Genomic DNA, 20,471 nt, shown 5'->3' on the forward strand with positions numbered 1-20,471 from the left:
TCGCCTCCATAAGGCCCGATTGCACTGCTGCTGAGAGACTAATAGCATCGGACCCAATGGCACAGACGATAATGATATTACACACACACAGAATCAGATTATTAATTATTCATATAGAAAGTGTATTAAACCAGCGGTGTCACCCAGGTCTTTCATACAGTTTTGAAATAGTAAAGAGCCGTTTGTAATATGACTGATGACATTTTTATTTGAATGTGTTTGCATGACATGCTTTTAGACACCCTGAGCTTTTAGTAATGTCAACAGAACCATTGGATTCCCCAAAGCTGAAATACAACAAAGAGAGAGAAGCGTATAGAAATAAATCCAGCACGAAGCAAGAGACCTTACATCTCGCTGGTACGGTGCAGGTTTCACTTTAGTCGCAGAAGCTTTTTGGGGAAAAAATACATTTTGACCCAGACTTGGAAAAGCTCTTGACGGGATGAAACAGGTCTCAATTCTTTCATTCAAAACTTAACAGAAGAAAAAGGAGAACCACTGAGTCCAACAAATCCCTTTTTGAACAAACTTCAACACAAAATTTGTAAATAAATCAAATTAGTCTCTGTGGGTTGAAGCTTTGTGATCAAAGAAACGCTCCCGCGTGACTGAGCGTGATGAAGAGTCATTTAGTCTTTTAATGAGCTGCTGATCACAACACAACAAATAAAAAAGCAGCATTCCAAGAAACATTTCAGGCAGCTGACGTGGGACTGCGACATCAGTTTGCTGGAGAACCTAAAGGTCGACGCTTGTTTATCATTAGAGAACCTTCCACGTTCGTGATGGAACGACCAAAGCAGCCATCGGGTCTGACAGCGCGTGAGCCGCCATGTCGGTACACAACCCGCGTTGTGTGTTCTGCAGTCAGGCTGACGAGGCTCGAGCCAATTCAGAATAACAAAAACATTTAAACTTTCCCCCTATTACTACTAACGGTTGTTTACGGAAAAAGAAAAGTTGCGAGCAAAAAAAAAAACCACATTCTAATTAGAACAATGCGAATTAATCAAATTTAAATACCCTAATAAGTGTATTCATTTTAGTTATACTGTCCTTCAGTGCAAATGATGATGCATGTCTTTAACGCTGTAAGGTGAAATATAAGAAGAATTATAAAAAGAAGTTACAAATTTAGTCATAGATGCATTGAAATAGCATGCGGGCAAAACAAAATGTAAAAGCAACTGCAATGAGGTACAAGCCTCCCACACACACACCCACACACACACACACATACAGGAACGCTTATATCTACGGTTTCACTTCGGATTCTGTGATTGTGAGTCCACTTTGATACGAGATGATCTATTTCTCTCCCTGTTCTGCAGGAAGCCTTTCAGTGCTCTGTGACATTACGTACTTAAAATGAACATCTTCTCCAGAAACTCCAGAACTTTTAGCTGCAACGGGGAAATCCATAAAGTGGTGATCAGCATCGTCTGAAGTGGCTCCGGTCTCTGCTGTTGCTGTGTCTCTTGTGCCTGTAATGGCTGTGACTCCCCCCGTCTCTGCTCCTGGAGCTGCCTCGGATGTGTCTGTGCCGACTCCGCATGCTGCTCCTCTCTCCGCTGTAGCTCCTTCCGCTGCTGCTCCGGCTCCTGTCCCGGCTGGAGCTTGTGCTCCTGCTGTGATTGCTGTGGCTGCACCTCCGGCTGCCGCGGCGACTGAGGCTCCTCCTGTGGCGGCTGGAGCTCCTTCTCCGTTGGCTGGAGCTCCTTCGCCTCCTGCTGCAGCTCGGAGAGCGCCTCCTCCTCCCTCGGCTGTGTGAGCTCCGTTTTCGGGGGGAGTGGTTCCGGTCACTCGCATGCTCCCTACTGTGTCGCCTCCTCGCCACCGCCGCCTCCTCGTCCCTCCTTCTCTCCCGGTCCTTCTTCGCGTCCTCCCCTACTCTCCTCTCCTCCGTTGTTCGTTTTTTGCCGAGAGCTTGTGAATGCGGAGCGGCTTTGGACACCTGCTTCTCTGCGCTCTCCATTGCCTGCACTCCGTACATCCGACCCAGGACTCCGAACATCACATCATTGCCCCGAGGGTCGGAGGCCTCCTCGCTCGCCACGGGGCCCGCCTGGTCCGGTGCGCCTGGGGGTCTCGTGGCGTTGCCGCTGCTCTTCTTCACCAGGTTGCAAAGCAGTTTCTCCCGGAGTTCCTTCTCACGCCGCTGGAGCTCCAGGGATCGCTCCTTCTCCACCTCCACCCTGCGGAGCTCCTCCTCCTGCTTGCGTCTGCGGGCCTCCAGCTGCTGAAGACGAGACAGCTCCTCCTTCTGACGAGCCTGCTCCTGCCTCTCCAGCTCCTCCCGCTCAGCTCTCTGTTTCTCTTGCTGCTCCTGCTTCTGGTCCTGGAGAGGAGGAGGACACAATGGAGAGAGAGACGAGTAAGAGAAACATCACTAGCAAAATGACAGTTGGGACCAGCGTTTAGGAACAAATATGAAGGTGGTCTACGAGTGTATTTGATGTGTATTGTGTATCTTTGTGTGCACGCAGTACCTTGGCCCTGGCCAGGAGCTCAGCGATGAGACGAATGGACTCCAGGTTGCGCTGAGCCAGCAGCAGCCTCCTCTCCTCCATGGCGATCTTCATCTGCAGCTTCTTCTGCTCCTCTTGCTGCTGTCGCCTCACCTTCTTCATGCTCCTCCGCTCCTCTCTCTCCCGCAGCTTCTGCTCTCGCTTTCGTATCTTCTCCTCCTTCCTCCTCTCCTTCTCCTCCTCTTCCTGCTCCTTCTGTTTTCTGAACAAAAAGGGACATTTTCCATTACATGATCATCTGTTGCAGCCGGCACCTTTTTGCTATATATCCAGTCACAAGGGCTGTGCAGCAATGCATTGTTACTTTTATTGGTCCAGTAAAAAAAGTATTACTTTTATTGTTATTCACTCAATATTACAGTGAAAATGAATTCCATCGCTTGTTCTATCTTTACTACCTTTACACCCCCCCCCCCCCACACACATTTTAATTCCTACCCCAAATCTCCCCCAACACAGAACAAAACGCGCTGCCTCATTTGCCAAAAAGCACATTACAGCCGTCACTTGTTCTTAAACAGTTTAATGTTGCCTGATCTTCCTTCCTTCCATATCGATGCAGAAATAGGTAGCCATGCATTAGGATTAATTGCTCAAAATAAGACTACTGATATTAATGTTTTAATAACGTCTTTCCATTTCTCTTTTCGCTTCCCGTTGTACCTCTCCTCCTCCTTGCGTCGCTCCTCATCTTCCTTCTCCTGTCGTTTCTGCTCCTCCCTCTGCCTCTCCAGCTCCTGTAACTTGAGCCTCTCCAGGTTCCTCCTCTTCAGCGCCAACTCACTCAGGTGTTTGCTGGTGTCAAAGGAGACCTTCAGGAAAACACACCAATACAACGGTCACAAGAAGATAGTTCACGGTACACACGGTATTAAGTATCTTAAATTATCCTGTTAGCATATTCTTTCCAAAAAATATTAGTGTCTGAGTGTTTATGAGATTATCGTCGATAATATCCATGGAGATCTGTACCATCTTTTGTGCGGTGTTGGTAATCTCAGCCTATTCAGCAAAACCAGACTCAACAATGTCAAAATAGAGAGTAAAATAAGTAATACGGATCCAGCACTCCAACAACTCCAAACAAATGGGTTTAGGTTATTCTAGGATGGCAGGTCATTCCTTCCAGCAATGAACACGTGGTAAAAACACAACGACAACTTCAAATTTAAATCAAGAGTAACTTGTGTAAGAACCTGAGGATTACATCGTGACTGTGGTTTGGATAAGACTGACTCAGGACAATACTTATCATCGGGTCGGGTTATGAAGGTCACCGTGTTCAAAGCAAGAGCTGGTGAGATTGTGAAATGCTTTGTTCTTTACTTATGCAATTGAATGTCATAATCAAATCTAAATATCTTATTATTTTCTTCTTCTTCTTCTTGTATCCATTTTCTCCCCTCCAATTTATTTTTGACACTGAAGATATATTCTATGGACAACAAGACCTCTGGCTCTCCTACCCTGATCCTCTTGGAAATAGCCACGACGCAGCTTTAATTCTCGTTCCACTAAAAGGTCTTGAAGCTGCTCTGAACAGCATAATCGTATTACTGAAGTCTGCAATATCACTGTGGCGGTTGCAACTTACTTGTTGCCTCAAATGTAAAACACAAAAGATATGCAGATTTCATATAACCCTTTACGATGACTTTTTGCATTTTAAGTGAATATTTGTGTTACAAATTGATCTCCCATGTTATTGCAATGTTATCGTGTTGGCGAGTGTGATTAGCAACACACTATCTGACAACGCTGACTACTTGTAAAAATGTGTCTCTAAACACCTTAGTTAGGTGTGATCAATTTCTCTAGGATGCCCACGGAAATATTTTAAGGATTACAGTTAAATAATTGAGAAAATGGAAAAATCTTTCCTTCCTGTGTTCTTGCCATGACGACCAACAAGGCTATTGTACACCCCGGAGAGCCTTCAGTACCTTGATGTTGCAGGCCACTGCCTTTCCATCGTCTCCTTTCAGCATCAGCTTCATGCTGCGCAGGGTGTCCATTGCCTTGGTGAAGCCGTCGTACTCCTGGAACTGGACATAAGCCTCGAAGTTCAGGTGACCCCCGAAACTGAAAGTGTTGAAGTTCTTGTCCAGCATCTCCTCCCGGTACGGGTCCAGCATAGGGATGTCAACGTGTCGCACCTATGAGCAAAAAGGTGGCATATCGAAAACATTAAATACAACGTTGTTTATGGCGGAATTTCTACTATCGAAAACTGGCATACTGTAATTACATCTCTGAATTATATGTATTTGATGACTTCAGCTATTAACAGAATTCAATGCACGCAGAATCAACCAGTTTCATGATGGATAGAGGTCAATACATGTGTTGTGAAATCTCTCTTAATGCTTAATAAAAATAGAAACACGGCCCACCTTGCCAAATGTCTCAAAGACCGAAATGAGGACGTCTTCAGAGGGACGGTCTGGGTACGGGCTGTCCTTCCGGCTGAACCAGCGGCAAGGGAGTCCCTCTAGGTGGATGGTGTCCGGTCTCTCCCCCGGCAGACTCTCATTCATGTCCTTGGCGTCGCGGAAGAAGGAGTCCCAGTCGTGACGTGTAGGGAAGTCCACTTTGTTCTCTATTGCACGGACCTGAGGGACGAGGGAGCGAGAAAAGAATAAGGTCAATATGAATTCAGCCGCCAGATTATTACGCAACAATTTCACTTTGATAAATAACGTCAGCTTTACCTTCAGCACATCAGTAAATCCACTGAGCTTGATGGTCTTCCCATCCAGGCGAGACAGCAGGCTCTTAACCACCGTCTTGTTCTCCACCTCGCCCTCAAAGCGGATGAAGTCCATGGTGCTCTTGGAGATCCGCAGGGCCGAGAACTGCTCCGGAGCTACCATGGCCTTGATCCTCTCCATTACTTCCCAGTTTGAGATGCTCTTGCCCGGCAGCTTCAGCTGTGGCAGAGCCACGCTGATGGTCATTTTGGCAATGGGCTTGAGGTACAGGTTGAACTCCGAGGAGAAGCACACGGCTTCCGTGGTATCGTGGACAATCGTGGTCATTGTAGCAGACATGACGGGAAGCTACGGGAAGGTTGAGGAGACAACGACAACAAACGTTAGTATTATTTCAACAACAGCTAACAAGTGCTAACAGCGTTAAATAAGTTACGTTAAACCAAGTTCTGCTATGCGATCACCAACCGATTGAATTAAAACAGCTGAAAAATAATGGTTCGCAAACGCTGTGTTTGTCTCGTTAAAACCCAAAGCGTCAAGGAACATGTTAAGCATCATTAGCGTCAATGTTGCTAACGGTTACGTTTCGTTAGGTAACGTTAGCTAAGTTAGCTACTCACCACGCTACAATCGCTGTTTTCAAGCTAATGGAAACAGTATTAAAGTTAAGTTAACGTCACCAAACGTCAGTTGAATGCTACCTTGTAAAAACGTCGAGCTAACGTAATCGAATCGATTCGATCCCTGCTAACTTTAGCTAGCGTAAGGTGAACTCCAGGGCTGACTGGGGAAACTAACGTTAGCTAACGTTAATGATAACAATGCGAGGGTTGCATTGACCGCGCTAGCTTTTATGCTAATGGATAACACGGCGAGCAAACTATTTTGAAAAATAAAAACAGCCGACGTTGTGTCCTTGAGTTGTTATAACGTTAGTTGCAGGCTAGTTAGCATTAGCTTTAAGTGGCGTAACCATACCGCTCTCGTTTATACATCACATACATCTACAAACGATCATATTTCCTACCTGGCAAAACGTCGCCTCCTGGCAAGGAAATTAAAAAAAAACGTATTGCAACGATTTATTGAGAGCCAAACGTCACAAGGGAGGAAAACATAGAGCCCACACAGAAATACCACACAGAGCGTCTTCCTTGTGCAGTAAACTTTGACCTTAGAAAAGAACAACGTGCAGAAGAAGAGGGAACGCGTAGCTGCGTTGTCTCGGGAGAGGGACCCCGCGTGGGAGAAGTGTGCAGGACAAACATGTCTTCCTACGGCAGCCACTTGGTTCACACAACGATCCGTATCGTTCTTCTTCTTCTTCTTCTTCTTCTTCTTCTTCTTCTCTCTGTGTGCAGTCGATGGGGAAAAAACATATTTATGTACAAATAGTAGGACACCCTGTGTGTATGAGGATTATTGAACAATTTGTGTTGCTCCTTGAGGCCAATTATTTATTTCTGTTATTAATGGCGTGTACGTGTCTTGACTTATAATTCTCCTAACATGCAAACGTGTATTTTTGAAAAATATTATATTGATAATTTTGAAGATCATTTGATAAAAAGCTATTTTTACTCAAAATAAAAGATTTAATAATAAATATTTTACGCAAACTAAATCTACTTTATTGTTGTGCAGTTGAACATAAAATACATTAAATAGGACAGTGCATTTTTGTTAGCACTCTAAGCTATTTCACATGGCAGAAAAACATTCGGCACATGTCTTCGGTGTTTGAGGGACTGTCTGGCATCTGTTATTCACAATTTAGGCTTATGTCATGATCACCGTGGCAACTGTTTGTGAAGAGAGAGAGGGAGACGGGGATGGATTGGACATGGATTGGTCCGACAGCAGAGGCCCCGGGCAAAAAAGTTGGCACAGTTTGCATGAAATGATGGCAAAGTAATTTACATAATAGGCATTACTCCCTTCCCTTTGTATGTAGGTCAGCGGCTGCAGTCAGATCGTCTCTCTGCTCTGTCCCGATCGGCACTCATCTAACAGATAGACTGCCTCAGGCAGGAATCTACCGGTCTGGGGAACAAGCTCATCCCTTCAGAATCTCGCTTGACTAGTTAATAACAGAGTTCACAGAAACATCAAAAGAGCAGACTGACAGAGCATTTACATATACAAAGCAGCACAGTAGTGACATATTTACCTTTACCTTTTATCCTGCTTTTCTATCGCTGATCTGCTCTGGTAAACATTAAGTAACGTTTAAAGAGTTATTTTGTTTTTAATGTCAATTTTTATATGCATCCAAAAGAATACACCAGTTTAGATTTAGAGGTCAAATCAGATTAAAAAAATAGCAATTAATCTTGCAAGGACGTTTGGTTGTCATAACAATAGAAGTACGCACACGCACATATACACATCCACAGAGACAACAGGTGCAGAATGAGGACCGGCTATGAATATAGTGGGTGCAGTGGACAGGAAGCCGTGGATTCCCTGTAACTGGTGTGTCAAGGGCTGATCAGATCATCAATTATTCAGCACCACCAGACAGCGACAATCACTTGGTGTCAGCAGGACTGGCAGACAAAATAGCCAGCTTAATTTGGAGCTGTGGTCCGTTCTACTTCAACCCGACTCGATCATTCATGATTGAATACATTATTACAACTCTGGACATCATGTTTGATATGTATTAATGATTCTGCGTTCCTACATATTCTTCCTTTTTATTCGCTTGGAACAACCGTTGCAAACTGTTACAAATCACTGACTTAACTTTTATCCAAAACCCTTTCCGCTTTATTTTATATTTATGAAGACAAAGATGATATTGGCTCAGCAACAGTGTACTCACATTACTTCACAAAGAAGACAGAAACAATGATTTTTAGACATAAAAAAATCAATGGTGGATAGAATTTACATTTCCCCTATTCATGCATCTGAAAAAGTGAAATGAAAGTAGGTTTCTGCAGTACATTTATACACCAACAAAGTCAACCATAAAGGTAAATTAAGCCCAATGATCTGAGCACAAAGGACACAAAATACAGAGGGAACATTCATGAAATCTTGGATTTGTCAATGATCCGATATTTAGGTATAAACACGGTTCACGAGAAAACAGTCAAAAAGTCAATGTGTTCATCAGCTAAACATACAGCATATTCGGGTCTGACCTCTTAATTATCCAGAGGATGCACATAATTAATCAACATGCAAGGTTAGAGCAACACAGGCAGCTGATAAAATATTAAAATATGAATATGAACCGTTTGCATATTTATTGTAGAAAGGTATACAATGCACCGACGCAGAAGACTTTAGGTCAATTATAATCAATACAAAAACCCACACCAGTTCTCCCACCCTGTAAACAGCCCCACTGAGTAACTGATGAGTGTCTAAGGACACAACTAAAGCCATGATTTTGGTGTCAACTAAGAAAGATTTAGGGAGGAAATCACATTGTACTTATACATACACCCTTAGTTATATAATGTACTGTAACAATTTGTTCACTCCTTATCAGCAAGACATGGGATCAATAACAGCTGGAATGGTTTTAGTTTAAACAGTTTGCCCTCCCATAATCAATTTCTTCTCAAAGTGACTTGTGCAAACATGACAACCGCACATGGTTGTTTGAACATACAAGACTTCGACTACAGTTTGAATACTGAAATCTGGTCAGTAGAATTCACGTTACAGAAATGCATTTGAAAAAAACACCACCACCAAATCAAAGGTTAGAGGTTAAAAATATAAAAATTAGTTCTAGGAATATATTACTTCACTCTGCAAACAAAAACACGATTCCAAATCACCGTGTGGCATCAAACCCTAGTGCTATTTTCAAATCCCTTACCGCTGTGAGAAAAATCAAATGTGACAACCGGATATGGTCCCGTTATTTTGCTTTTGGATGTATTTTAGTGTCCAGCATTAAATTAAAAAAAAAAAAGTGTATTAATTGCTACCAGCAGAGAGCATACAAAAATATTATAGGAAAAAATTAAAAATAAACCTTCAAAAGCCCCTTCAAAGAGCAGTAGTTTAGGATTTACTCTGTTAAATAAAATGCTACATAACATGTGACCTGCCCTCAGTGACCAATATAAGGCTCGACCGCCAATGGAGCCAAAATAAGTTTGATTTTCAAAAGAAGAAATATAGATTTGTGCTCATACAACGATAACCTTGAAAAGAAATTAGTCATCAAACTGTCAGTCCAGATGTGTCTGGGTAATCTGGTCATGGAACCGGTTCTTGGCGGTCCAACTCTATCCAAACAGGTTGGATAGTGGTCGGGTTCGGAGAGGGCTGCTGGGGAGCTCCTCTCCTCTCCCCATCTCCCCCGTGTCCCTGAAGGAGGCGCTGTGGATGATCTGGGCTCGGTGGCGCCCTCGGTGCAGCCGGGCGTTCAGTCGGCTCAGGGAAGACTTCCTCTGCATCCCCCCCTTGGTCCTCGCGGTCACGGCTCCTTCCTCCACCGCCCCGGCCGGTAGGTTCAGCAGCCGCAGTGGGTTCAAGTTGGCCTGGAGAAACCGCCACCCTCGCCCTGCGCCGCCACCGCTTCTGTTGGCGTTTTCGTTGTCCGACTCGGCCCCCGGCGAGGTGACAGCTCCCAGCTCCCGCAGGTCGGCGGCCAGCGCCGGCGGCAGGTACTGGACGGCTCGCCTGCCGCTGTAGTCTCGAGCATCGGGGTCGGCCTCCCAGTCTGACAGCAACACGCGCACCGCCTGTCAATCACAGTCCGTCAAATACACACAGCGGACACAAAGGTGAGATCAATTACGCTTGTGTGTGCGTTAGTTTTATCCTTATTTGGTTTGGACAGTATCCATCCACAACGTGTAATACTGCAGCATTAATGGTGTTGCCGATGTTTTCGGTACCGTTTTGTGGATGTCAATCACGTTGTGCATATTCATTTTGTTTCATGATTAGGGCGCCTTTTTGTTATCTGGCCAAAGGCCATTTATTCCCCTCTGTTGATCAAGGAGTTCTGTCCAATTAAGAAAAAATAATTCCATGTCATAACATGAGCAAGGATTAAAATAAAATGTTCCTGTGATCCGAGCTCGGTTATCATTGGACAAAGTTGTCTCTCGTTGCATTAGAACTTTTAGAAACATTCTTTCAATGGACTCTGTTTTGGATTAAATTACAAGCAATTGCAATGCGCATTTTCTCAACTAATCTTGTGAGAAAGAGAATGTATTGAAGTTGACTCGGCGACCCACCTGCGTGTGTCCGTGCATGGCGGCCAGGTGCAGCGGCGTGTACCCAGCACCGGATCGAACGTTCACATTCACGGGCACAGCGCTCTCCTTGCAGAAGGCCAGCAGCTGGCCGAGCAGCTGGGCTTTGCCCTGCTTGGCCGCCCAGTGGAGGCAGGTGAAGCCGGTGACAAAGTCCCTCTTGGCCACGAGGCCGGGCTCCACGGCGAGCAGCGGCTGCAGGCTTTCCCACAGTCCGTCCGAGGCGCACAGCATCCACTCGTGCTCCAGCGGGTCCAAGGTCACCGACGCGCAGTCCTCGTCGGTGGCCGAGGAGAAGATCGAAGCAGAGTCTCCGTCGCTCTTCACCGAGTCCCGTATGCGCGAACCCCGGTTGATCAGAGACCTCCGGACCTGTAAAAGGGAAGAAGATTAGGATGGATGAGGTGCATACTTACAGCCATTGTCAAAAACAACCAGGAGCATTTTATTAATATCTGTGGACTGTTCACGCTTCTACCCTCAGGCAGGAGCTACAGAAGTGTCAAATGCAGGACCACCAGACTGAAAAACTCTTTTTTCCCCACTGCCATTAGAGCCATCAACATCTGAGAGGACTCTATAACCTAATTCACAACTGGTCTGCACTTTAGCTTGTTAGGATTCACTTACTGTTAATTTATATTGCACACATTTCATTTAACTTAAGTTTTTTTCTTTTACAACCTGCTCAGTTTTGCAGTTTTCCTCGTCGCCTCATTTCTGCCTTATTCTTACCTCATTTGTACATAAATATAAATATTTTAAAATTGGTCGGCTTTCCGGAAAGGCAAGTACAAGAATTTCAATAAACAGTGTGTAAATGACAATAAAAAATCTTTGAATCTTTAAGACCTAAATGTAGGTTGTAGGTCAAACTCCCTCAGTGTTAAGGCAAGATTACATCACCGGGTCTCTTGGTTACATGGCAGAAAACTACTGCAGTGGAGTCACACTTCATGAATATTACATTTCTAGTTAAATCCCAAGTGGCGTTTCCCATCAAGCTGCGCAATTTGTCGTCACGAGAGTCACACGGGGAAGCTTGTTGATTTCATAAACCGCCACATATTTCAGCACAAACCACCCAATGTGACACTGCTGCCTTCAGCTGTGGCTGAATGTTAGAACAAAGGTGCCAGGTTTGAAGTTCTAACAACAAGGCCGGAGGAAAAAAAAACGGTGTGCTACCTGAGGGGAACTACTCATCATCAGCTGTATGAAGTTCCTGCGGCTTCCCTTGGGCGTGTTGATATCTCCGACAAAGTCCAGCCCTTCCCAAGTGCCGTCTTCAGAAAGGCAGCTGGTCAGCACGGCCCGCTGGGAACCTTTGGACACCCTGCGCGCCCCTCGCGCCTGCTGGCCGTGGGACCCCGCAGGGTGGGCCTGGTCCGGATCCGCCATCCCAATCACAGGGGCTGACTCCCGCCTTCTCCTCTCCCGCAGCTTCACCTCCCCACCTCCGCCAGGTGTAGGTGCATCCGTGTGGGTCTTGACACCAGGGGAAGCGGCTGCAGGTTGCCCGTTGCCGTTTGACTCTTTGTCATTGTCCAGGCTGGCAGCCGACGAGCTGGTTGCTCCTGTGGAACAAAAACGGAGTCATGGTCCCTTCAGGTCTGACACTGTATGAAGTCCTCTATGGCGCAATCTTCCCCTGAATTGACTCCAATAGAACCTTTCCATTGATATTCTATGCACGCGGGGAGACTTTTGGTGTTGTTGTCCCTAGTGTTTCTGGAGTTTGGGAGATTTTTGGAAAGCGAGAGAGAGAAAGAGCTGGAAATCCAAAATGTCCCAATTTGATTTGGAGAAACTCCAGTCTAAGTCAATGAAATAGCAGTGGTAGTATGTCCTTCAAAAAACAATTATACTTTGTAACGGGGTGGCTAATGAGAGAGCCAAAGCAGGACGATGCACTCAAAGATACGATTTAAATATAAAATATATGCACATTGTGTCATCATTTTTGCATTATGGCACATGCCGGTTCAAAGACGTAACACGGGACAATATACCACATCAAGTCAGTATTTTTAAACAACACAATGTGCGTGTGAGTCACCTGTTCGGTCTCCGTTGTTGTTGTCCAGTGTCTCCTGCATATTGCCATTGCACTCCGTGTGGCCGTGGCCGTCCGTGTCTGCAGACATCACCGACTGCGCGCCGCCTTCTGCGATCAAGCAAACAAATTCCACGCCGTTTTCCTCCTCCACGAAGCCCACGTTGTCCACGACGCCCTTCAGCGCCTCGCGGTCCGCCGCTGCGTTCGTGCGGTCCGCTTTCCCCGAAACCGATAGGAAATGATCAATCAGCTCCATCTGTTGGACCCTCCCTCCCCGCTCCATCAGGAACTCCTGCACGGCTTGTTCCGTGCACGGAGCCGCCATCGTCACGCCGAGCGGCCGCACCGGAGCGCGGAGGCAAAGCCGGACAAAGTTTAACCAGCGCGTTTCAAAATGACTGCATGTTCACGCTGCTGTCATTCATTTTGGAATCGGCGACGACGGATGACAGCATCTTCCTCTTCTTTTAACTCTCCTCCGTCGGGAGTGGCGAGCTCTCGCAGATAGGGGTCGCACGTCGGTAATTGAAGCAACCATCCGAACGGGCCCACCAAAGGCAAATATCGTGCTGCGTTCGCGTGATCCTCGTAAACGCAGGATTCAATTTACGAGCGAAGGAAAAGCAGGCGTTTTTTTGTGTAGAATGTGGGTTGGTTTTCAATGTTGACGCGCCTGTGATTGAATCAGAGAGATGTGGGGGGGGGGGGGGGGGGAAGAATCCAAACCTGTACTGGATGCCTTAGTGTTGGTAGTCTTATTTTTAACGCTTTTGGAATGTACACACGGACCAAAGTACAACAACAAAAACAACAAACATTAGGTTCCATTTGACTATAAACCCCCAATGGATGACAATGAAATTAAGCACGATTAAAGAAAAGAGGCAGACTTATCGTAGTGCCTTAGGAATTGCCAGTTAAAAACTAATTTATGACACCAGTCATTAACATCATGATATAGAAGATGTTTTTGCTAAATTGGCTTTATAATTTTCTGACAGCCCGTAATGTGCCATGGAACAGACTGGGAAAATTAAATTGGGCTGTACCAATAAACAAGAAAGGGGTGGTTGTATTACCTCAACACGATGATATAGTTTGGATTACAGATGTTTCACAGTTGGCATTTATTTGACAATAATGTAATTGCGTTATTCAATAAACCTTCTATCATATTTAGACCACATTTAGTGAAGTTTGGTTTTAAATGTAGTTATAAATATAATCTCCTCCCTATCGTATTCTGTGAGTGGTCTAGCCTGCCCAGTTGTCCACGGTAGACGACGTAAGGCGGTCCCAACGAAGCTTTCTAAAAATAGAAGTTGTCTTTACTTACTTTTGTTGTACTATTTCGGAAATTATTTCTGTGTTTTTAACTTCTGCCCATAACTATGGCTTCATCTGATGTTGCGCGACAGCCGGTCAGTATTTATTTCCTATTTTCCGGTTGACGTTGTTCTGAACAGTTGAGTAGGGAGTGTCCGTGGCTATCACTAAGTTAGCTACCGCTAGCCCGAAACCTACTTTCTGTCCAAGTTACTGAAATCACGGCAGCTTAAAGTGACTTACACAAATCACATCTGCCGTTCATGGGGGCATCAAATGGTGCTTTTCAACGTAAATATTCAACCTTCCTAAAGGGTATTCCGTTTTTGGACCAAAGTACACTGCGCAGGGCGCTATCTGGCTAACGTCAAGTTAAGCATTCAACAGCTACAAGCTTATGAAAATAGTTTTGATATTGCATGCGTGAACATTCCGATGCTTAAACCCAAAGTATTATCGACAGGTCGCGTTTTACTGAGATGTGCAAATTGGAGGACGACAGGAGGGCACAGACCCACGACGATCGATTAAACATTCACTGTTAAAAGTGCCATTTTTCTGTATCTCGCGCATTGAAATAAATGGAAAGTTATGATATTATATATTCAATTTTCGATGTAATAATATATATTTCTCGTGTGCCAGTTGTTGAGATGCGGAACATGTTTTTATGTATTTTTATATTAGTTGCCAATAGACGGTCCCTGCACCGTCCGATATGTGTATTCAAACGTTTATTTTAATCTTACTGTTTCTTCATTCTTCATTACTACACATCCATGTAACACAATTAAAATGTGCCAAGTCATCTAGTTGTGACTTTGGAAACTGTAAAAGTAATTCCTATATTTCCATCATATCTCGTAATTGAAGAGAAATTGACTTTCGCATCTGGAGAATGATCTGTCTGTCTGTTCTTTCTTCTTCTTCCTCAGGATAACAGAGTCCGTCCCCTGTCCCTGGCAGGACATGTGGGCTTTGACAGCCTCCCAGACCAGCTTGTCAACAAGTCCATCTGCCAGGGCTTCTGCTTCAATATTCTCTGCATCGGTGTGTTGTCACATACACTCACTCACTCGTACACACACCGATACATGCAGGATGCCACAGCTGGAATAAATCCTTCAGACATATGCACATTGTTTCACACTGTCACCTAAATTCACTTTTGGTGCTCCCTAAAGCCTACTTTGATTATTATGGCAGTGCTCGATACTCCTCCAAATAAGTATTACTCTTAGTTTGGACAAATAAGCTTCATGATGTGAAGAGATCCTGCTGGTTTGTATCTATCCATTAGCTGGTAAATATTTGGTTGTGTAATATTTCCTGATCCTTAACAACTTGAGTGAAACACTGATTCCACCTCTGCTCCCATGCAGCTTGAGTGTGGACTTTGAGCCTGGTTTTGAGTCAATGCCTCCAAATGAAACATTTTAGGAATGCTTAATTTAAGGCATCCTCTTTTGTGCCGCTGATGCTCACTCTCAACCATAAAGTTTCATCTCTAAGATGACGTCTCCTCCTTTTTTGGCCGCAGGTGAAACCGGAATCGGCAAGTCGACTCTGATGGACACGCTGTTCAATACCAACTTTGAGAACTTTGAGTCGTCCCACTTTGAGCCTCAAGTGAAACTGCGCGCCCAAACCTATGACCTGCAGGAGAGCAACGTCCGGCTGCGCCTCACCGTGGTCAACACGGTGGGCTTCGGAGACCAAATGAACAAACAAGAGAGGTGGGGGGAGGAGGAGCGTGACTGACCGTAAAAGAGAGCGCATGTGATGCACTACTGTAAGAAATGTAATAACCCATAAGACCCACACTTGCAATCGTCCCTACGTGTGTCTCTCCTGTAGCTACCAGCCAGTGGTGGACTACATCGACAGGCAGTTTGAGAGTTATCTACAGGAAGAGCTAAAAATCAAACGCTCTCTCCACAACTACCACGACTCGCGGGTCCACGCCTGCCTGTACTTCATCTCCCCCTCGGGTCATTCACTCAAATCCCTGGACCTGGTCACAATGAAGAAACTAGACAGCAAGGTAGGAGAAGGAAGGCATGTGTGTGTGTTTTTTTTTTTTTTTTTCAATGCGGATTGGTCGATATCCCAGACCCGCTATTGTGTTGGTGCATTGAGCTGAAATGTGGTGGCGTTTCTCGGACATGGCTTTTATGTATTGAAATCAATATTCTTAGAAGGTAACTGTGAAATCTGGATTGTTTGATTGTTGACACAAACTGTGGTGCTCGAGTGTACTTTCTGAGCGTGCTGTGGTCTTATCTGGGCGTCCCTCTAAAGTTAGCTGTTGGGAGCGGATCGCTACCCTACAAACGCCTCCCGTCCCTCCTGAAAGCAGTCAGAAACTTTCCCATGCTCTCTGTGTGCTGTGTGTAGTGACTCTTGTGTGATTCCACTGCGATGTGAGCGCCCGGTAACCCTGGAATGCGTGTGAATGGAGGAGAAAAAAAGCCAGGGAATGTTGTAATCACCTCACGCATGCACACTGGAGCCGTCCTTTTGTGTCACTGTGCAGACGCACGGAGAAAGGGGCGTTTGTTGAATCTGCAGCACGGACAGAAAGACCGTCAGTCACTCGGACAGCTGTTGGAAAAGCTCTCCGAGCGTTGTTGGGTTTCCTCCGCTTGTGTGTGCGCGCAGTCAGGCCAAGGCGCTTGTCTATGGACAACAACTCATTCCAAGGCTTTCTTCGGTACGGGGGAGACCACTGAGGGGAGGGACGGAGAGGAGCGGAATGTGGAAGGACTTGGACAGCGGAGTGAGCTGCCGAGCCAGAGATAACACCAGTGAAGCTGCTTTTTTATAATGCTGATCTCAGAGCAGTAAAAGAACATGTTTGTTCAGATTGATAGATGCCATTTGATTGTGTGTACATGTATACTTTTTTTTTATTCATGCTATTGTTGAACAGTAAGATGAGCTTGTTTTAGTGGACGTTTTAAATCAACCTACACCACGGCCACAGGCGCAGTAGATCAGCCTTGACTTGTCTTCTTGATGGAGGTTTTCATGAAGGATGCCGCAAACTAAGATCACCCTTAACCTGTTATAAACTGAAGTTGTTTTTTAAACTGAAAATGAGGAAACCGTGGTCTCCTTGTCTTACGCGTAGCTACTCTGGAACCACCATTAAACCAGATAGTCCCGTATATGCAGCTCGTATTAAAGATCAAGTTTCTCTCTGACGCCTGCAGATCAATAGTGTGTGTGTGTGTGTGTGTGTGTGTGTGTGATGACGGTGAAGAACCTGTCATATTTTTTTTACACAAACCTGTTTCCCCGTCTTGCCCCAGGTGAACATTATCCCGGTCATCGCCAAAGCTGACACCATCAGCAAGAGCGAGCTGCACAAGTTTAAGATCAAGATCATGAGCGAGCTGGTCAGCAACGGGGTCCAGATCTACCAGTTCCCCCTGGACGACGAGACCGTGGCCAAGGTCAACACCACCATGAACGTGAGGAAACGCGACCTCGCGCTGCGGCTGCTTCCCCGGGACGCTTTTCATGTTTGCCTGCAGTTTACGTGTAAAGGATGATTTAAAATGTTCACTGCTTTTTTTTTCGTAGGGCCATTTGCCGTTCGCTGTGGTGGGCAGCACAGAGGAAGTGTCTGTGGGCAACAAGATGGTGAAGGCTCGTCAGTACCCCTGGGGTGTGGTTCAAGGTAAGGCGGACCCTCGCTTGTTTGTGTGCTTTCTACACAGCTGTGCTTGGTGTTTGATCACATTAATTAAATGGACATCTGTAATGATATTTCCAGAACACGAGATCACACGCTTGTCCCATGTAGAAGTGAAAAGGTTTGATATTGGCACATTCCTGCTGTTAAGAGGCGTCATTGTGTCACCGAGGAGTTTCAGTGTCTTATCATGGCCTTTTAAGCTCTTTCAAAGGCTGTTTTCAGAGAGAACGTATAACTACCACGAACAATATTTGGTGTCCGCCGGTTGCCTAACCCGTCTATGTGCTTGTTATTGATGTGTGCCAGTGGAGAACGAGAGTCACTGCGACTTTGTGAAGCTGAGGGAGATGCTGATCTGTGTAAACATGGAGGACCTGAGGGAGCAGACGCACACACGCCACTACGAGCTGTACAGGCGCTGCAAGCTGGAGGAAATGGGATTCAAAGACACGGGTCCCGAGTGCAAACCCGTCAGGTGAGCTCCCGAACACCTGCAACCACACAGGGATCAACATAACGCACAGCTGACCTGTTGGTGTGTGTGTGTGTGTGTGTGTGTGTTCAGCTTGCAGCAGACTTATGAGGCCAAGCGACAGGAGTTCCTGGTGGAGCTGCAGAAGAGGGAGGACGAGATGAGGCAGATGTTTGTGCAGAGGGTGAAGGAGAAGGAGTCTGAGCTGAAGGAGGCTGAGCGAGAGGTATGGAGATAATAATGTGTATTTCTTTGTGTTCATTAGCAGCTGCTTATGTTGCGTGTGTTTTAGAATAGCAACAAATAAACCGGTGTGGCACCTCTGTGATTCAGCTGCCTTCACTTCTCTGTGTTTCAGCTGCAGAGTCGTTTTGAGCAGCTGAAGCGCCTCCATGCAGATGAGAAATCGGCTCTGGAGGAAAAGAAGAGACTCCTGGACGACGACCAGAGCTCCTTCGGCAAGAGAAGAGCTGCCGCCCAGCTGCTGCAGGCGCAGAGCCTCACCGCCAACGGCAAGAAGGACAAAGACCGCAAGAAGTAAGGGCAGATGTTTCGTGGACGGCTTCAAGATCCATAGACTTACACTGCGGAACCTTTTCCACTGATTAGTGACTGTATAAAGTAGAGAATTGGCCACTTTCTCACGGACAAGTTATGTATGTTACAGTGTGACATATGAAGTCATGTGAAATTTGCTGCGTAATGTATTTTTCAACTCTCTTAGTGTCCACTTTTTGTCTCTTCCAGTTCTGGCTTCATGTGAAGACGCTCGGATCTGCAGGACGCTCCAGTATGACCAGTAGAACCAGCGGCCTTGCGGGCCGCTTCCTTCCCATTCCTTTGTGGCCAGTCTCAAACACTAACCAGAAAAACACCCACACAAACCAGCAGTGTGAGTTTGTGCCAAAGTTTTTGTGTGTGGGCGATCTTCTTTGTGGCTTTTATATCTTTTGTGTAATATTTTATATTAGTCCTTCCATTTTTATACAAAACCTGTATTTCCTATTTTATTTTTAAAATTCTGGGCTATTGGACACCGTGTTGAACCTCTCTAGATGCTGCAACATTATATTGAAAGGGAAATCTGCCGGCCACTCAATGTGTTGTAATGCTGCCTTTTACTAATGAGAAAAAAAAACATCTTTGATACGCTTGTAATTTATCATAAAGGCCCATGCACTCCAATAGGGGATTTACATTTTGGTCTATTTGTCGTCAGAGGCAAGTGGCTCATTAATAAAACCAGATAAACAATTGCTTTAATCTTTTCTTCAACGTGGCAGTTTCCCGCGGTGAGGAGAAATAGTGTGAGAACCGATGCTCTCCGTGCAATAGTCCTGTCATGCTTAAATGGAGACGTTCCAGAGTAATTACTCCACAGAGCCCTTTGATATTTAACAGATGTGTAGCTACATCCAGCAATGCAACGCATCTCATGTCTGCAAAGGGCTGAACTGATCCTTCCTAGAGGTCGACTTGCTGCATTCACCATTAAGAGTCGTGGTAATCATGGTCCTTTTTCTGTATTATGTCTGATTTTCTCATCGCTTTACACTACGAGCATATCAGCGTCACAAAGAGCAGCCTAAATGTTCCAAAGGGACGTCTCTTGTCCACTTTTCCAGCATGTTGGAGCTGCTTGGTTTGGGATTAGGTGTAAGGTAGCAGCATATATTTATATACATTGTTTCTTTTTTCCTACTGACGCAAGCTGTTCCTAGTTGGCTATGCAGCCTGCGTGAGAAGAGATGACTCGTGGGAAGTCAACGTTTGTCGAGTGTGCGGGAACAGAGAGGAGATGCCGTTTGTGTTTATTTCTTTTACATGATTTCTCTATTCACGTGTGTCTGGAATCGTGTTGACACAGTTCTTCCCACCTCGAAGCATTAAACCGTACAGAGTAGACCGCAGCAATAATGCATGATTAAGAAGTCATCATTTACTGCCACTTTATACTTTACACCAGTGCCCCATGTGTTGGCGCCTGGTGATCTGGAATCGAACTAGCCACCTAACTAGTTCATCCAGGGACACGCAGCGATGCTTCATGGAGTAAAGCTTGTCAAAGTTACATCTGTACTACACTTGTATTTAAGGAATTAACAGTGTTATTTCTCCTTTTTAAATAAATCTTTGTATTTTTATCCTGATAAACAGTCTGTTTTCTTATATGTCAGCTTCTTTTCCCTTTTTATTTATTTTATTCCACGCCGCACATATTTTCCAATACAGATGAGTATGACTTGTATTAACTAACGGTCAGTGTGGTAAAATCACTAGTTCTGCATTCAGATCGTACTTTTTTGGAGTCGAACAAACACAGTGGAGTACAAAGCATCCAAACTTCCACTTCATTTCATCCAGTGTGAGGTAAAAGACACATCTGCTCGGTCCCCTGCTGTTTGCCAAAGATAAAAGACAAGGAAAAG

The 20,471-nt window shown here is 45.2% G+C and overlaps 3 protein-coding genes across 3 annotated transcripts; 1 reads left to right on the forward strand and 2 right to left on the reverse strand.

Annotated features, from left to right (window-relative positions):
* Positions 1-181: 181 nt before the first annotated feature.
* akap17a (A kinase (PRKA) anchor protein 17A) lies at positions 182-6,733 on the reverse strand. Its single transcript, XM_040200751.2, has 7 exons — positions 6,273-6,733; positions 5,243-5,590; positions 4,925-5,143; positions 4,475-4,687; positions 3,195-3,343; positions 2,493-2,733; positions 182-2,341 (listed from the first exon to the last, which is right to left on the reverse strand). Exons 2-7 carry the CDS (start codon positions 5,579-5,581, stop codon positions 1,436-1,438), a joined length of 2,067 nt encoding a protein of 688 aa, XP_040056685.2. The 5' UTR covers positions 5,582-5,590; positions 6,273-6,733; the 3' UTR covers positions 182-1,435.
* A 1,261-nt stretch (positions 6,734-7,994) lies between these two features.
* sowahca (sosondowah ankyrin repeat domain family Ca) lies at positions 7,995-13,144 on the reverse strand. The gene is made up of 4 exons (XM_040200752.2): positions 12,542-13,144; positions 11,671-12,059; positions 10,465-10,854; positions 7,995-9,960 (listed from the first exon to the last, which is right to left on the reverse strand). The coding sequence occupies exons 1-4, from the start codon at positions 12,864-12,866 to the stop codon at positions 9,502-9,504; spliced, it is 1,563 nt and encodes a 520-aa protein (XP_040056686.2). The 5' UTR covers positions 12,867-13,144; the 3' UTR covers positions 7,995-9,501.
* A 606-nt stretch (positions 13,145-13,750) lies between these two features.
* septin10 (septin 10) lies at positions 13,751-20,196 on the forward strand. Its single transcript, XM_040200753.2, has 10 exons — positions 13,751-13,962; positions 14,803-14,917; positions 15,408-15,603; positions 15,725-15,911; positions 17,182-17,343; positions 17,456-17,552; positions 17,877-18,045; positions 18,136-18,268; positions 18,401-18,579; positions 18,790-20,196. Exons 1-10 carry the CDS (start codon positions 13,933-13,935, stop codon positions 18,803-18,805), a joined length of 1,284 nt encoding a protein of 427 aa, XP_040056687.1. The 5' UTR covers positions 13,751-13,932; the 3' UTR covers positions 18,806-20,196.
* The last annotated feature ends 275 nt before the right edge of the window (positions 20,197-20,471 follow it).

Source organism: Gasterosteus aculeatus, chromosome 16 (genome assembly GCF_964276395.1).
Source record: "Gasterosteus aculeatus chromosome 16, fGasAcu3.hap1.1, whole genome shotgun sequence".
NCBI classification, from domain to species: domain Eukaryota; kingdom Metazoa; phylum Chordata; class Actinopteri; order Perciformes; family Gasterosteidae; genus Gasterosteus; species Gasterosteus aculeatus.

What these genes read in the sequence shown, in the direction of transcription:
- akap17a (XM_040200751.2), bottom strand. Translation starts at nt 5,581, where the DNA reads ATGTCTGCTACAATGACCACGATTGTCCACGATACCACGGAAGCCGTG. An exon ending in GATTTACTGATGTGCTGAAG is followed by an intron (nt 5,144 to 5,242) that starts GTAAAGCTGACG and finishes CTCGTCCCTCAG; the next exon opens with GTCCGTGCAATAGAGAACAA. An exon ending in CGACGCAAGGAGGAGGAGAG is followed by an intron (nt 2,734 to 3,194) that starts GTACAACGGGAA and finishes CTTTTTGTTCAG; the next exon opens with AAAACAGAAGGAGCAGGAAG.
- sowahca (XM_040200752.2), bottom strand. Translation starts at nt 12,866, where the DNA reads ATGGCGGCTCCGTGCACGGAACAAGCCGTGCAGGAGTTCCTGATGGAG. An exon ending in TGATGAGTAGTTCCCCTCAG is followed by an intron (nt 10,855 to 11,670) that starts GTAGCACACCGT and finishes TCCCTTTTACAG; the next exon opens with GTCCGGAGGTCTCTGATCAA. An exon ending in CCATGCACGGACACACGCAG is followed by an intron (nt 9,961 to 10,464) that starts GTGGGTCGCCGA and finishes TGTGATTGACAG; the next exon opens with GCGGTGCGCGTGTTGCTGTC.
- septin10 (XM_040200753.2), top strand. Translation starts at nt 13,933, where the DNA reads ATGGCTTCATCTGATGTTGCGCGACAGCCG. An exon ending in CAAATGAACAAACAAGAGAG is followed by an intron (nt 15,604 to 15,724) that starts GTGGGGGGAGGA and finishes TCTCTCCTGTAG; the next exon opens with CTACCAGCCAGTGGTGGACT. An exon ending in TGAAGGAGGCTGAGCGAGAG is followed by an intron (nt 18,269 to 18,400) that starts GTATGGAGATAA and finishes TCTGTGTTTCAG; the next exon opens with CTGCAGAGTCGTTTTGAGCA.